Here is a 16264-nt window from a genome sequence, read left to right as displayed (position 1 = left end):
CCACAGCAGTGAAGGATTTAAGATTATCATATGCCAGTGCTTTCTCATCTAAATTGTTCCCAATAGTCTAATGCTTATGTTAATGTCAGTTTTTCTTTTTCAGTTAACTGCTTAATAAGTATTTGTATCTTCCACTTTTTCTAAAATCTCCCAGTTAATTGAAATGTAATGAAGAATTCTCTATGTGAGTGAGAGGTATGGGTAGGATAATGATAGTATCAGTTTCACATTTACACTGTAGTTTTTACTTAGTTGTTTCATTGATCTTCACAATCTTTCTGTCAGGTAGGCACTATGAATAGTGACTTTCTGGCATTTTCCGACACAAGAGTTCTACAAGCTAAATATTCACGCCATAGGAAGTGTTATTATTACAGACAAGACCTTTATTGATGAATTTGTAGAAGGCAAAAACATGAAGAATTGCCATGTAAAATGTTTAGGTTTGAAGATGATGTGGATTTTTTAATGTCAGTATTTCACCATTTTATATGCTATCTCAGTCTTATATCTCATGAATAGTCCGCACATTTGACAAATAAGTTGCAGAAATGTGATCTCACACTAAGTCATCAATACTGGTCAGGAATTTTAGTGGTTTTTCTATAAAAATCACTGTACTCTGTTTATGGAGATGGTCATTTCCTATTGCCTCGTTTGATTACACTTTGCTCTGATAAAATGGCCTGTGTTCCTGAAGATAATTTCTAAATTTCATTAATGAATAGGATAAAGTTGACAAACTATTTTTTAGAAGTACCACTTTCTTTAGGCAAAAAAAGTGGGAAAGTAATAGAGAATTGAGAGGAAAAGAATGGATATATATTTTCATGACACACAGAAAAATGACAGATTTATTCTATGGCTGATTATTTCCAGAAAAAATTAGCTTTTCTTCTTTATCAAAGAGTTAACTGAACATAGAGTCATGACATACTCTCTAGAATTCATAGAATCAGAATTGGAAGGGCTCTGAGAGGTCATCTGGTATAAATGCCCATAAAACAAGGATTTCTTTCTTTAATGCCCCTAATATATGGTGGCCATCTAGCCTTCGTTTTATGTCTCAGTCACTGGAAGCATATTATTTTGCACAACTACTCATCCTACTATTAGACTGATTTTATTGGTAGGAATCTCTATTTTACGGTATACCAAAATCTCTCTCTGTGTGTAATTTTATCTGTTGCCTTAGTTCTGCTCTTAAAAGGAAAAAGAGTAAGTCTACTTTTTTCCTCCTATTCTTCCATGTGGTCACTTTTCGGATGTGTGCTGGTAGTTAATACTGTTCTTCCTTTCCTTAGTTCCTTGTCCCCCAGTCCGTTCTTCAGGGTCAGTGTGCTCAGTGCCCTTTTGTGGTCCTCACTGATAGATATTCCAAAATTCTTATCATCTTCCTCAGCCTTCGGGACTCACTGTACTTTTCAATGTCTGAACACACTGTGTGGCATGTACTTTAATGAACGCAGCTTTTGCTTGATTATGTTGAAGTAACAAACCCCCCTAACACATCAGTGACTTTCAGTCACAAAGGTTTGTCATGATGCCTATTGGCTCCTAATCAACTTAGTTCTGCTCCATGTGCTTCATTCTCACTTGCAAGCTGAAAGGTTAGCATCAGTCTGAGCATGGAGAGGAGAGTAAGAGCTGAACCATGTTATGACTTAAAGCTTCCCCTCCCATGTGGTACCCTGACTTCCTCTGACGTGTCACCGACCTTAGCAAGTTAGGCTTGACCTTGGGGGAGAGAAGTATACCTCTGCCCCAAGAAGGCACTTCTACTCCAGGTAGTGAGACAAGGATGCATGATCCTTTTACAGAGAATGGGATTGGGGTCGGGGTTGGGGCAGATAATTGGGGAAAATAATGCAATCAACTACATTTTTATTTTTAATTTCCCTAGTTCAAAAAGAACTAGAGGTCATCATGTTGCTATTTACTCTAAAAGACATATATTCAGTAGAATCAAATCAAATATAAGGCTAAAACAAAATTGAGGGGGGATATTGTATATCATTCAGTTAATGCAAACAACAAATGTAAATCTTCACTTGGTAGTCATAAAGAAATGAAGAAACAATACATTCTTCTATTCTCATTATCTAAGAAAGGGATATAATAATGATAGAAAAGTGCTGCTGGGGTGAAATTCAGAGACAGTAACAACAAAGTCTTCTGTAAGGATGACTGATCAACATAGTGGACCCTGTTTTCTCACAGTGGATGTCTAGAAACTGAGAGGAACTGCATTGTCCTGGGCCCTAAGGAAAGCAGAGCAGCCCTGGATGAGCCCTTCCTTATTGTAGAGACTCTGACCCTTGCAACTTCAGCCTTTTCCCCCACCAGGTCTTTTACTAAAGCTGCCTAAAGTTAGGAAACAGTGCCTAGTATGATAATTGAATTTTCATGTCGTCCCATTTCGGGTTGGGCTTAAGTGCTGCCATTATTCCTCCAGTAGGCTTTTATGCTGACCACTTTCCCTCTCCCTGAGATGTCTTTATCTTCACTTTGTACATATTCATAAAATGGAGCTTTAAGGGATCCACTCACTAAGGGGTCTCCAACCGGTAAATGCATTATTCCATCCTCTGTAGTTCTTGCACAAAGTGCTTAAAGATTATAAACTGGCAAAGGTAATGTCTCTTACATACAAAGACAGAAGTACAATTGTGTAAATAAGATGGATTAATTTTTGGTGCCCGGGAAGATGAAGGAACGAATTATTCAGTAGTTGGGAGACACACTTTAGAACATCAAAGGCATATTCAAAATGGCCTTTTCAAGGAGTGTTTACTCGGCAGATAATTAGGAGAGATTAAGCAAAAGTGTTAGTGGGGTTTCCCAGCCCCAGGTGGTGCCTGATCTGTTCAAAATGCTCCGGGAGCCTTTCACAAGTGCCAGGACTAATCCAAACCTTGCTTTTGTGTAAAGAGACAATTCTGTCAGCCTGACAATTTCTTGCAGACAGAGGCTGACAAATTTCAGGGACTGTGCGGCATCACCGAAGTAGCCTTGGTATTCAGGGTCTCTCCTGGAGGCAGCGATCACTGCGGCAGGACCGAGAGGGCCGTGTGGCAAAAGGTCCGTTTCCAAAATCTGGGCTTGTAAAAACTACAGACCTTACAACAAAATTAGTACCTTGGCAGCTGGAAAAACACACACCAGTACATGCATCGGGATTTAACCAGACTAGGAACATCTGAGGAATTTTGAGGCGTGCTGTGGCTGAGAGGCAGTTTGTGTGTTGGAGGGAACACAGAAAGAGGGAAGAGATCCACCCCTCACTGGGACATTCTTTTAGGTGGCGCACTGATATTATCATTTTATTGTGGAGTGTTTTAAATTGAAAAGGTAATGCATAAAGATGGTTAAAAATGAAAATAACCCAGGGTATAAACAGAGCCCCTGACCTGCAAGTCTCCTTCCTCAGAGAAAACTACTCAATTTTTCCTCTTTCTTTGAGAAATGTTAATATGCTTTTACAAGTACATTTGCTATGTGAATGTCCTCTCTTCTGTTTTTGTTTCAAAAATTGGATCACACTATATATATACTGTTCTTCATCTGGCTTTTTTGACTTCAACTATCTTAAGGTTAAACTTCCATGTCTTAGTGTGCATAGATTCCATTCTTTTTAATGATCCTATTGTATAGATGTACCACAATTTCTTTTGTAAGTCCTCTATTATTTAACATTTTGGTTGTTTAAGTCATATGATGCTACCTAAACAACGCCACGAAAAACACCCTTGAATAAATACCTTTGTCCATGTACAAATACAGCTGTAGGACAAATTCCTACAAATGTTTCCTCATGCAGGATCAAAGAGTACATACACTTTTGGTTTGGGGAGACATTCTCAGTTTACCAGAAAAGTTATTAAAGCGCTTCTGTTAGTTTACCCAACAGCGTACATATAGGAGTTATCTCTTTTCCCAGTTTCTCAGCAGCATTGTCTAGCTTCAGATCCTTGCCAGTCTGACACGTTTGAATGAGAATGTTTGCTGGTTTGAATGAGAATGTCATCTCATTCAAAATGTATTTAATTGAGTGTGTGTAACATCTTTTAATATGCTCTAAAAGATATTTCTGTTTGTGAACTACTTATTCGTATTCATTGCCCATTTTTATAATAAGGAAATTACGTGTTTTAATTTCTTCATTAAGGAAGTTAGTCTTTTTCGGCCATGTGTGTTGTATTCATTCATTTTTCAATCCCAACAGATTTTTTTTAAAGCTACAGCTCTGTTCCAGGCACTCTGCCAGCTGTTGGAAACATAGCCAGTACAGGGCATAGTCTGTATAGTTAAGGAGCCCAATGTGGGAAATAACGTACAAAAGAAAAGAAAATTACATTTTAGTGTTAAAAGCATAAATAAACAGAAAAGATGCAGAAAGAATGATTAACTTTCTTTTCTAGGTAGCAAATAAAAGGGCTGACTCACTGGAGGGCTCACACCGTACCTGACTTTGAAAGATGAATAGATGCGAGTACTTTGGTAAAAGCATTCTAGCCAGAGTGCAAAGAGCAATGTGTGCAAGATGTGATGTGTTCAGAGAACACAGCAGTTTAGGTTGCTGCATATGAGAAGCATGATGGGAAATGGGACTTGGGAGCAGGGGAGACTTGGCAAGAAAAGTGGGAAGAAGTGGATTTCACAGGACCTAATATCATGTTTTGGGGTTCATGAATTTGTTAAGGGTTTTAAACAGGAGAGAAACACAAGTAGATTTGCTTGTTTGTTTGTTTTTTAAAAGATTACTCTAGCCACATTGTGAAGAATGGATAACTTGGAGTAAAGGAGAAGCCGAGGGAGGTCAAAGTCTAGATGGGAGGCTGTTGAAATCTCCCAGGCAAGACATGGAGGCTTTGAGTCTGCTAAAAGCAGTGGCCATTGTAATAGAGAGGTGAAGATAGATTTGAGAGATTTTGGAAATACAATAGACAGGATTGGTGAATCATTATGGGAGATCATTCTTAAATTTTAGGTCTGTGTGTTACAGTGTCACCACTGAAATAGGAAAGATGAGAGGAAGACTAAGTTTGGGGAGCTGATGATAGGTTTGGTTTTAGACATACGGAGGTACCTGTGGGACATTTAAATAGAAATAGTTTATAGGCATTTCAACAGATGGATTTGGAGGTCAGGAAATTAAACACGTTCAGGATATATACTTGGAGTTATTGGTATAAAATGAGTTAAATGCTGGTAGTGTATGCGTTTATCTTGGCAGAGGATCTTAACCTTTTGGGGTCATAGAGAATCCAGGTATATCTGCATCCATTGGATATACTGTGGTGCTCTGTGAGTGCATTGGAGGGACAGACAGTAAGAGAAGCCAGTGAAGGAGGTCATGAATGAATGGTAGAGAGGCAGGAGACAAATGAAGAGATAAAGTGGAGACCTTGAAAGACAATGGAAAAAAGGCCTGTCAAGAAGGCCATTCTTGATTTATCTTTTATGATGATCTAAGCCAAAGATTCTTAAATTTTAGCAGCATCAGAATTACTTGGAGGGCTTGTTAAAACCCAGATTGTTGGATTCCACCCCAGAATATCTAATTCAGTAGATCTGGGATGTCACCTGAGAATGTGCATCTTTAACAAGTTTCTAGGTGATGTTAATGCTACTGATCTGAGAACGAACTCTGAAAACCATTGGTTCCTTTCTGTTTTGTCCTAATTGAAATGTAAGCAATGTGTGTTTAAATAACAGGAACATTTTCAATGGTATAACAGTCAACTCATATGGTAGCTTGCTTTGTTTTTTATGAATATAAATAATCATATCAATTGTTTTCAAAATACTTATTTCAAATACTAGGATCAAGTTATAGAGTCAATGAAATTGTAAGTCCAATCTTATACAGAAGTATCATAATATATTTTTTTGTTTGTTTTAAAACTTTGAAACCTTGGGGGGTTTTTGTTTTTTTTTATTGGTTTCAGGTATACAAAACAATATAATAGTTATAATAGTTAGACATTTACATCCCTCACAAAGTGATAAGCCCCCCAATTTACTACCACTCTGACATTGTATACAGCTGTTAAAATTCCATTGACTATATTCCCTATGAAGTACTTTACATCCCATTTATATATATATATATATATGTATATATTTATATATATATATACATACACGTATATATGCACACACACACATATATACTTAAATATGTAATTATTTGTATATATATGTGTGTGTGTGTGTGTATATATATATATATATTAGGTTGGTGCAAAAGTAATTGCGGTTTCTGCAGTTTTTAACCTTTTACAGTTGTACAGGACTTGTACAGTTTGTTCCATATGTGGACCTTCAATTAAACTATTGTTTTTTAGCCTCATCTCTCCTTCTTTCTTGCTGTACTTACTGATTCTGAGCAGTCACCATCTTATCTAATAGTTTCCACCTCCTTTGTGGTCCTCTTCTTGTTTATTGACGTCTTTGCATTTTCCCATCAACCTGCTCCCATTTACTGTCTGTCATCTAGTACAGGGATTGGGAAACTGTAACCTGCAGGCCAAATCAGTCTGGCTGCCTGTTTTGGTAAATAAAGTTTTATTGGAATACAGGCAGCTCATTTGTTACATGTTGCCTGTGGCTGCTTTTGTACTACAGAGGTAGAGTTGAGTAGTTGAAACAGAGACCAGCAGAGCTGAGTAGTTACCTCAGAGACTGTATGGCATGCAAAGCCTACACTGTGTACTCTTTGGTCTTTAAAGGGAAGGTTTGCCATTCCTGATCTAGAAATTTTTTGAGATTTCTCGTTTTCTGGTGATCATACCTACTCACCTCTACCTCCTCACTCTCTTCACTTCATAGATATAGGCTTAATTTGTTGTAAATGTCTCTTTTAATTCGGTAATCTGAAGAGATACATAAGCCTCCTTAGGCCTCCAAAGGCCTACTCTGCTCTCTTGAACTGGAAAGACGAGAGTTCTTACTCTTTCACATTTAACTATAATGGCAGCCTGCTTATCAATGGCTGCCTTGCATGTATGACCATTGAAGGTGCGAGAGCAGGGACTCTGTAATTCCTGTGTCTTAACACAAGGCCAAGTACAGAGTAAGCCTTCAAAAAATATTTGTAGAATGTGTTGAATAAATGAATATTTTGTTTATTTTTTTAAACATAACAATTTATGTTTAATTTTTTTTTCCAGTGTGGTGGGTGGGAAACATTAGTTTCTTTTTCCCCTTTCTGAATGTACATTTAAAATAGCTTTTACCTACTAATAATTTATTTTTCTATCCTTCCTTAAGATGCTTAATCTTAAGGACAATGTGGACAATGTTTAATTGTGGACAATGCTTAATCTTATTATTAGGAATGGAGAGGAGCTTTGTATTTTGCATATGTGTCAACTCAGATATTTGCATTCTTCCTCATTCTGTGTATCTCCCTTTCTTTTGTTTTACAGGTTAAAGTAATGTAACATAATGTTTTTCCATTTTTTCTTCTTAGTGTCTCATTTTTTTATGTGTAAATAGTTACAGTTTAAATAGATATATGTTTGTAGTTGGTAAAAATATCTGTATAGTGATCCAGAATGTTCTAGGAGCATATTTTTCAAATATTTTTCAATTGTGATTTAAAAAAAAGAATGTCTGATTGTGTGAAATAATTACAAAAGATGCTTCTAAAACTAAAGACTTGTAAATAGGAGTAAGAATAAAATCTGAATTGAATGGTTTTTACTTCTGTGTGTTTCTCTTCCTGACCATCTGTTATTTAGAATCATCTCTCATATAAATTAAGACAGATGTAGTGAATTCTTAGGTAATAAAGATATGGTTTTGACAGTAGACATTTCCATCAGAGTATATTTGTCATTTTTTTCTACTGCCATTAATGTGTTTTCTCTTAAGTCATGGTGTCTTCAGTAGTACCAATTAAAATGTATAGCAGTTACATGAAGTAGAGCCAGCACCTGAATTATTTGCTCATTTAGAAATTAAGCAAATAGTCTGTTTTAATACCTTCTGTAAAAGAGCATTTTTTGTAGATATGCTTCTTTCCCTGTTATTTCCCATAAAAAACAAACACGGTTAGAGCCTTGTTACTGGTATTTGATTGAGTCCATCTCCCAAGCATCTTTCAAATTCATTAACAAGCTTATAAATGCAGAAATTTTGGAATTTAATTTTTTTTCTGTAACTATATCATATGATTAGGGGAAAAAGAATGGGATATTGACATCTCCTGAAGGAAAGAATGAGGAAGATATGTTCTTGGCATTTTGAGAGTATCGAGCTCTTGAGTGATGTAGTGGTAAAGAAATGTTCTTGGCCTCTGACGCAGGATTTCGCAGGGCCAGGATTCAGGGGATGGGAAGTACCTTCCATGGGTCCTTTTTCTTCTTAATATTTTACTTCTGCTGTGTGTACACACTTATTGAAAAAAATCCCACTTTTTCTCAAGTATATTGTCTTTTGTTTTACTACACCTAAACATTTTTGAAGAAATTATTTTAAATGGAATCTCCAAGAAAATGAGGAACTGTGTTGTATTTGTACAGTGTTATTGATAGCACAGTATAGGAGTTCCATGAATATTTGACAAACAGTAAAAATAATGATATAAAAAAAAATCTTTGTAGGGATTATTTCTATGTGTTGTCCAATAGGACTGTCCAAGATGATGTGACTGTTCTGTTATCTGTGCTGTTTAATACAGTAGCCACTAGCCACACGTGACTATTGAGGACTGGTAATGTAACTAGTATGAGGAATGTACTATTTCATTTTTTAAAAATATTTTGGTAGAGTATTTTTATTGCCACTTAATGATTATAGACGAACAGATGTTCATTTTGTTCTGCTTAATTTTTATTTTTTTTTCTTTTCAGGTAAATATATGCAGATGATGAACATTCTTAAGCCAATTGCCTTTGATGTTATCCATTTCATGTCTCAGCTATTTGATTATTACATGTATGCAATATATACCTTTTTTGGTCGGAATGATTCGGTGAGTCAACCTTCAGGGGGAAACTGTTTCTTTTAAAGTCTATTTTTTAAATGTAAAGTTCAGTTCATTCTCTCTGTATAAAATACACAAATAACATTATTTTGAAAATTGTCCATCCAAAATCCAACAAAATTATTGGTATCAGCTTCTGTCTGCCTAATGGCCTAATTTATATGTTAATTTTAAGCTTTGATATGATAAATACATTGTATGTTGTTCAGATTTTTGGCATAGAAAGTACAGCATCTGTTTCTAACCTTGACACATTTTGGCAATGAAAAATGTGCAGGTTGCCTTGTTTAGATCAGGCCCAATGTGTAATTACTAACAGTAAGTGAGACATTTTAAATATTGGCTAGCAACCTTAGCAGGCACTACTACACTCAGAAGATAATGGCAAATATTTACTAAAGTAATTGAAAAATCTTTGAATGGAACCATCTGCCTGCCTCAGAATTAATGTTTCATACTCCTCCTCTTTGTGTTTCCGAAATTCTTATTGAGTTTATTTTTTTCCTACTCCTGAGGAGAACAACATAGTATTAGGCAGGTAATGACCTGATATTTGGGAATTATTATGTGGTTCACCTAGATATTTGACAGTTTTCTGAGTAAAAGCATACTGCTTGAGCCTATAAATATATCATAACACTAACTTTTCGTACAGTATATTTTGTATGCTTTAAAAATGTGAATTTTAATGGATAGCTATATTCGTCGTGTAAATAAATGTTCATATCCTTGCTTTGATTACAAGTATATCAAAGACATGATCTTTTAATGTGGGATCTGAATTTCCCATGTTACTAATTTTGCAAAATGTTCCTTAGAAATAATACATATAATCAGAGACAAAGTGCTGCTGCAGAATTTGTTATTATAAAATATGCACTAATTTATCACTCTGAATTTGGAAACTCAATAAATAAATATTAAGGAAGACATTTTAGAGTTTTAGCTAATTGTCAGCTAATTGTCTGTAGAGTTTTAGCTAATCTTTCAGTCTTGTAGATGCGCCTCGCACTGTCTTCTGGGCTGTGCTTCTAGACCAGTGCTGTCCAGGAGAAATTGTACAGTAATGGAACGTTCTGTGTTTGCACTGTTCAGTAGTCACATGGGCTGTTGAGTACTTGAAATGTGACTGGTGTGACTAAGAAACCGAATTCTTAATTGTATTTAATTTTACCCAATTTATCATTAAATATAAATAGCCAAACATGACTAGTGACTATCATATTGGATAAAACAGTTCTGGACCATATTATTTATCAGATGTGTTAAATGATACGTTCAGGGCAGCCGGATTATCTCAGTTGGTTAGAGCGCGAGCCCTTAACAACAGGGTTGCCAGTTCGATTCCCACCTGGGTCAGTGAGCTGCACCCTCCACAATCTAGTTGCCAGAGGGGCGGCCGGATGGCTCTGTTAAGCGCGAGCTCTCAACAACAAGCTTGCCGGTTCAATTCCCCCATGGGATGGTGGGTTGCACCCCCTGCAACTAAGATTGAAAATGGCGACTGGACTTGGAGCTGAGCTGCACCCTCCACAACTAGGTAGAAGGATAACGACTTGGAGCTGATGGGCCCTGGAAAAACACACTATTCCCCAATATTCCCCAATTATAAGAAAAAAAAATAGTGTCCTTTGGAAACTTTGAAGAACTAAATGCTTTTAGACATGACTTTCCAGCTGATAATATACTAGCACAGATTTTTTTACATTGAGGTTCACTATTAGTACAACCTGACAAAGTTAGCAAGTATAGACAGTTAGGGGCTTATTATAAAATATGCTTCATATTTTATTTAAAATCTGCTATATTTTTAAAGAACACATTCATCTGATATTTTAGATTAAAAGCATTTTCAATCCTGTTAAGACTCAGTAAAAGTTATTGTATACAAGCAATTGGCTGTAAGATAAAAGGTTACTGTCAACCACATTTCTAATGTCATATTAGAAACAGTTTGTATTCTGTGAATTCACTGTGTTCAAATAACTAGCTATGAGATACAAGGTTTCTGTCCTTAAGTTGGGTATCTACCAATATACTGTGTTAGAAGAAGTTTGTATTAGAGGAACCAATACAAAATGTGCATATGAATGAGTATGTATGAGTAAATACAGCATTGCTCTGCCTCTTACTTGCACTTTTTAACAAAGACTTTTCTGATTATTAGATTATGCTTAGTAATCCTAGCTTTTAGTTACCATGTATTGAATATTGAATGTATTCATGTATTAAATATTGAAAATATGCACATCTTCAAATAGATAAACTTATAATTCAGATCCTACTATTTTTGATTCTGCAAAATTGAAGGAAACACTGTTTAAAGCAAAACAAAGACTGTGCGTCTCTATAAAAAGGGAATTTTCTGTAAAATTGGTATAAACCCTCCATTTTACTTTCTACCCATATTTTGCTTTGCTTAAGTTTTATATATATTTAAAGTATTTTTTAACCTTGCAAGTTTATATTCTTCTTAATTTGCTACTTTAAATCCCTCTGGAACAAGACAATCTAAATAAATGGCCTAAATATGTCTACGCGAGCATTTAAGATTGAAGAGGCAGCTTTTAGTTTCCTAAGAAAATAAGCTTGTCAGGCCCATTAGCAATCCGAGAAGTTTCCATATTCAAATAAATAAATAAATATTCCAAATTGCCTTGTTAGCTCTTGAGTTTTAGGTGGGTGAGCGGGGCAGGGGAATCAGGTAATAGCAGAATGATAAGAACAGGTATGTGGTGGTTCCTGTTTCTTTCCCAGAAAAAAAGACACTTGTATGAGTGAATTTAGATAGATGCTGCTCGTGGAAGAATAAACATCTCTTTCCCAGGAGTTCTAGAAAGTCATTGGCTGGGGAGACACAGTGTATGCATTAGGCTAAGGTTCTCCTTCTCTTCATACTGTTTCCTCCAGAAGTTCCTGCACTGCACTGAGCTGGTTGTAACCTACTACGTCATGCTCAGTTATATGTCTAACCCATTTGATTCTATTATAATGATGTTACTTGTAGGATTGCTTTCTCCTGCCTTGTCCCCAGCCTCCCATTGATCATCACCTGAGTTATATTTTCTTTGGTTCTTTCTATTCATATTCTGTAGTGAAGACCATTCTGTAGCTTACCTTAACACGGCAGTAAGCACATAGTACATTCTTAGGACACGTGGATTGATGTCCTAGTTATTTTTTATCCAAGTAAATCTTATGAGGGCTCTTACTTGACAAGAGTTTGTGAGCCTCATTTAAAGTTAACATTTATTAGTGAAACTGTTTCTTTGCACAGCATGTGTGATTCGGTATCCAAACTTTTAAAAATGAATTAACTTCTGCTTCTGGATATGATGGACTTGGACCTTTCTGGATGCTATTTCCTGCAAAAAATAATTATAAAACCTGGATGCTATACAAAAGGCAACTACCCGAAGATACTGGAGTGTGAACAAGAGCTTAAAGACTGGTGGGGGGCCGGCCCGGTGGCTCAGGCGGTTAGAGCTCTGTGCTCCTAACTCCGAAGGCTGCCGGTTCGATTCCCACATGGGCCAGTGGGCTCTCAACCACAAGGTTGCCAGTTCAATTCCTCAAGTCCCGCAAGGGATGGTGGGCTGTGCCCCCTGCAACTAGCAACGGCAACTGGACCTGGAGCTGAGCTGCGCACTCCACAACTAAGACTGAAAGGACAACAACTTGACTTGGAAAAAATCCTGGAAGTACACACTGTTCCCCAATAAAGTCCTGTTCCCCTTCCCCAATAAAATCTTTTTAAAAAAAAAGAGAGAGAGAGACTGGTGGGGAGTTCATGCTAGTGTGCAGGTTGGGGAAAGTGAAGCTATGAAAATAAATTCCATCTCCATGGCCTTCAAACTAGGACTGAATGGAGTCCACATGGCACACAAGTGGAAGCAGTCTTTGTGGATTGGTGAATCAGAAAAGTAAAACCAGGAAACTGATAAGAGAAGGAGGAAATTTAGAAGGGAAAGAGTCAGAGAAGGGATCCCCAAATTCTGTCTGCTCCCATCTCTGACTAATCCATGAAACATGTTGATGTGAACAGACTGACTGCAGTTGAAAAGAAAAGATATAAACAAGGACTGAAGTTGCTGCACAAGAGAGAGTTTGTAGTTCAAGCGCAGCCACTAAACTACATGCTGAAAACAAAGGAAGCAGTACTCACAGGAGAAAAGTAACAATCCAGAATCAAATTAATGATGCAATCCAACTTTAACAAACAGAATCAAAACAGTGGAACACATCCTTAAGTAAAAAGAAAATCAATGTAGTCTGACTCCAAGATGTTGGAACTAACAGATAAGGATTTTAAATGGACTATTATAACTGTTATCAATAAAGTAATACAAAACATGTTCTAAGTGCATGAATATCTCAGAGAAATAGTAGAAAAAGTGATAAAAAACCAAAGGGAAATCCTAAAGCTGAGAAATATAATTTTGCAATTAAAAACAAAAACAAACAAAAAAAAAACTACTGAATGTGCTTAACAGCCAAATGGACGTGACAGAAGAAAGAATATGTGAGCTTGAAGATAAACCAATAAAAATCTTTCAAACTGATTCAGAATATAGAGGGGAAAAAAATTGGAAAACAAAAATGATCAAAGCCTTAGGGACATGGTAAGTTATACCAAATGGTCAAACATACATGTAATTGGAATACCAGATGGGGACGAGAGATAGAATGAGGTAAGAAAAAAACATTTGAAGAAACATTGGCCAAAAATTTGCTGACACAAAATGCCAAACAAACAGCATGCAGAATAAGCACTAAGAAACATACAATGGAGTACCTCATGGTAAAGCTGTCTCTTGAAAACTGCAATGGACTTATAGCCTTTCATATCCATAGGTTCTGCATCCATAGAGCCAAGTGCAGGTTGAAAATTTTCCAAAAAATATCAAATACGTTGTTGCTGTTGTGTACTATCTAGTTAGGCATATGACAGTTGTCTGTACTGAACATGTACACTTTTTTTCTTGTCATTCCCTAACCAATACTTCATAAAAACTACTTACATAGCATTTACATTGTATTAGGATTTATAAGTACTCTAGAGCTGATTTAAAGTATACGGGAGGATGTACATAGGTCATTTGCAAATCTTATACCAATTTATATAAGGGGCTTGAGCATCCACAGGTTTTGGTATCTGTGGGTGGTCCTGGAACTAATCCCCTGCTGGTACTGAGGAATGACTGTATATAAAAGGGACCAGTGATCTGATTAACAGCTGAGTTCTCATGAGAAACTATGGAGGCTAGAGGCCCCTTTAAGATACTAAAAGAAAAAAAAAATTTCTATCCAGAATTTTATATCCATCAAAAACACCATTCAAGGATGAAGGTGAAATTAAGACATTTTTAAATGAAAAAAATAGGAATTTGTCATCAACAGACATGTATGTAATATAAGAAATGCTGAAGGAAGTTTTTCAGACTGAAGGAAAATGATGCCAGATGAAAACATGGATCCTCAGAAAAGAATGAAGAACATTGGTAATAGAAACTACTTGGGGAAATCCAAAAGATTATTTTGTTCTTATCCCCATTAATTTCTTTATAAAATGTAAAGTTGTTTAAAACTAAAATCAAAACATTGTTTTCTGAAGTTCATAATAAATATAAATGTATGACATATAAACACTATAACAAAGTATGTAGGGGGATATGTGGACCTATAAGATGGCAAGATTTCTAAGTATTATGTAAAGCAGTACATTGTTAACAGTAAATGGACTGTGAAATGTTAAGAATGTGTATTGTAATTCACAGGAAAACAATGAATAAATAATAGTACAAAGAATTTGAACTCTTTTGCTAACAGGAAAATTAAAGTAGAAGCTTTTTAAAATTCATGCAATCAGAAAAGGCAGGAAAGGAGGAACCAAGGAACAACAACAACAAAAAAGAAATACAATGGTAGATGTAAACCCAACCAGTAATCACATTAAATGTTGATGGACTAAACACTCAAATTAGAAGACAGAGATTGCCAGAATGGATTAAAAACAAAGCCCATATTTAATAAAAAAACATGTCTAGTTTGAAAGCAAGTGGACTGTAAAGATATGTCATGCAAACAGTAAGCATAAGGAGGCTACAGTGGCTAATTAATATCAGATAAAATAAATTTGAAAACAAATGTATTAGCAGAGATAAAGGGATTCATAATGATCAAAGGGTCAATTCAACTGAAAGACATATTGATCATAAATGTGCATGTACCTAGTCACAGAGCTTCAAAATAGATGAAGCAATCATTGACAGAATTCAAGAGAATGAAAAAATTGAATCATAACTGTAAATTTTAACACCACACAGTAACTAATAGAACAAGTAGACAGAAAATCAGTTACCTTTTAGCTGTATCTTCACATAGCCTTTCCTCTGTGCTCTCATAGGGGAAGAGCACAAGTTCTCATGTATGTCTTCTTACCAAAGTGTGCTAATCCCATCATGGAGCCCCACTCTCATAACCTCATCTAACCCCAATTACTGCCCAAAACCCATCTCCAAATAGCATTGTATTAGGGGCTAGGGCTTAAACATCTGAATTTTGGGTGGAGTAACAACAAACATTTTCTCTGACATAGAGCAGGTAGAATTTGCATGCATTGCTTATGGAAATGCAGAATGGCACAACCACTTTGGAAAAATAGTATGGCAGTACCGTATAAAGTTAAAAATGTATTATATGAACCAGAAATTTCACTTCTAGGAATTTACCCAAGAGAGCGGAAAATGTATGTCTAACATAAAGACGATACGTAGATATTCATGTTGGCATTGCTCACGTAGCCCAAACTGAACCCAAATGTTCATTGAGTGGTGAGTAAGTAAAAGACAGTGCTGTGTCCATACTGTGGAATACTAACTATTAAGCAATAAAAGAGCATGAAATAGTAGGTTTTATGAGCTTCGTTAATTAGATTTACAACATGGGCGAATCTCAGAAGTATGCTAAACACAAGAAAGAAGTCAAACACAAAAGACGACATGCTGTATGATTCCATTTATATGGAATTCTAGAAAAGGCAAAACTACAGTGACAGAAAGCAGATCAGCGTTAAAGATAGGGGAGGGGATCAAGTGTAAAAGACATGAGAACATTTTTAAAGATGAGGGAACTCTTCTATATCTTGATTGTGGTGCTGGTTACAAGACTATACCATAACTGTATACTTGAAATGGTGGAATTTAACTATATATAAATAATACCTAGTGAAAAAAAGAGGAAAATGTATTAATGAAATTTATAAAACCT

At 35.9% G+C, this 16264-nt stretch overlaps 1 protein-coding gene across 1 annotated transcript in view; it reads left to right on the top strand.

Annotated features, from left to right (window-relative positions):
- Nucleotides 1-16264, top strand: part of VPS50 (VPS50 subunit of EARP/GARPII complex) — a 116033-nt gene that overhangs the window by 81367 nt on the left and 18402 nt on the right. Inside the window, exon 21 of the mRNA XM_033088693.1 lies at nucleotides 8862-8983. Coding sequence (XP_032944584.1) covers nucleotides 8862-8983 — 122 coding nt within the window. The remainder of the gene's footprint in view (nucleotides 1-8861; nucleotides 8984-16264) is intronic.

This window comes from Rhinolophus ferrumequinum, chromosome 20, assembly GCF_004115265.2.
Source record: "Rhinolophus ferrumequinum isolate MPI-CBG mRhiFer1 chromosome 20, mRhiFer1_v1.p, whole genome shotgun sequence".
Lineage (NCBI taxonomy): Eukaryota > Metazoa > Chordata > Mammalia > Chiroptera > Rhinolophidae > Rhinolophus > Rhinolophus ferrumequinum.
The sequence above is the reverse complement of the archived record's forward strand: the minus strand, read 5'-3'. Positions and strand labels throughout refer to the sequence as shown.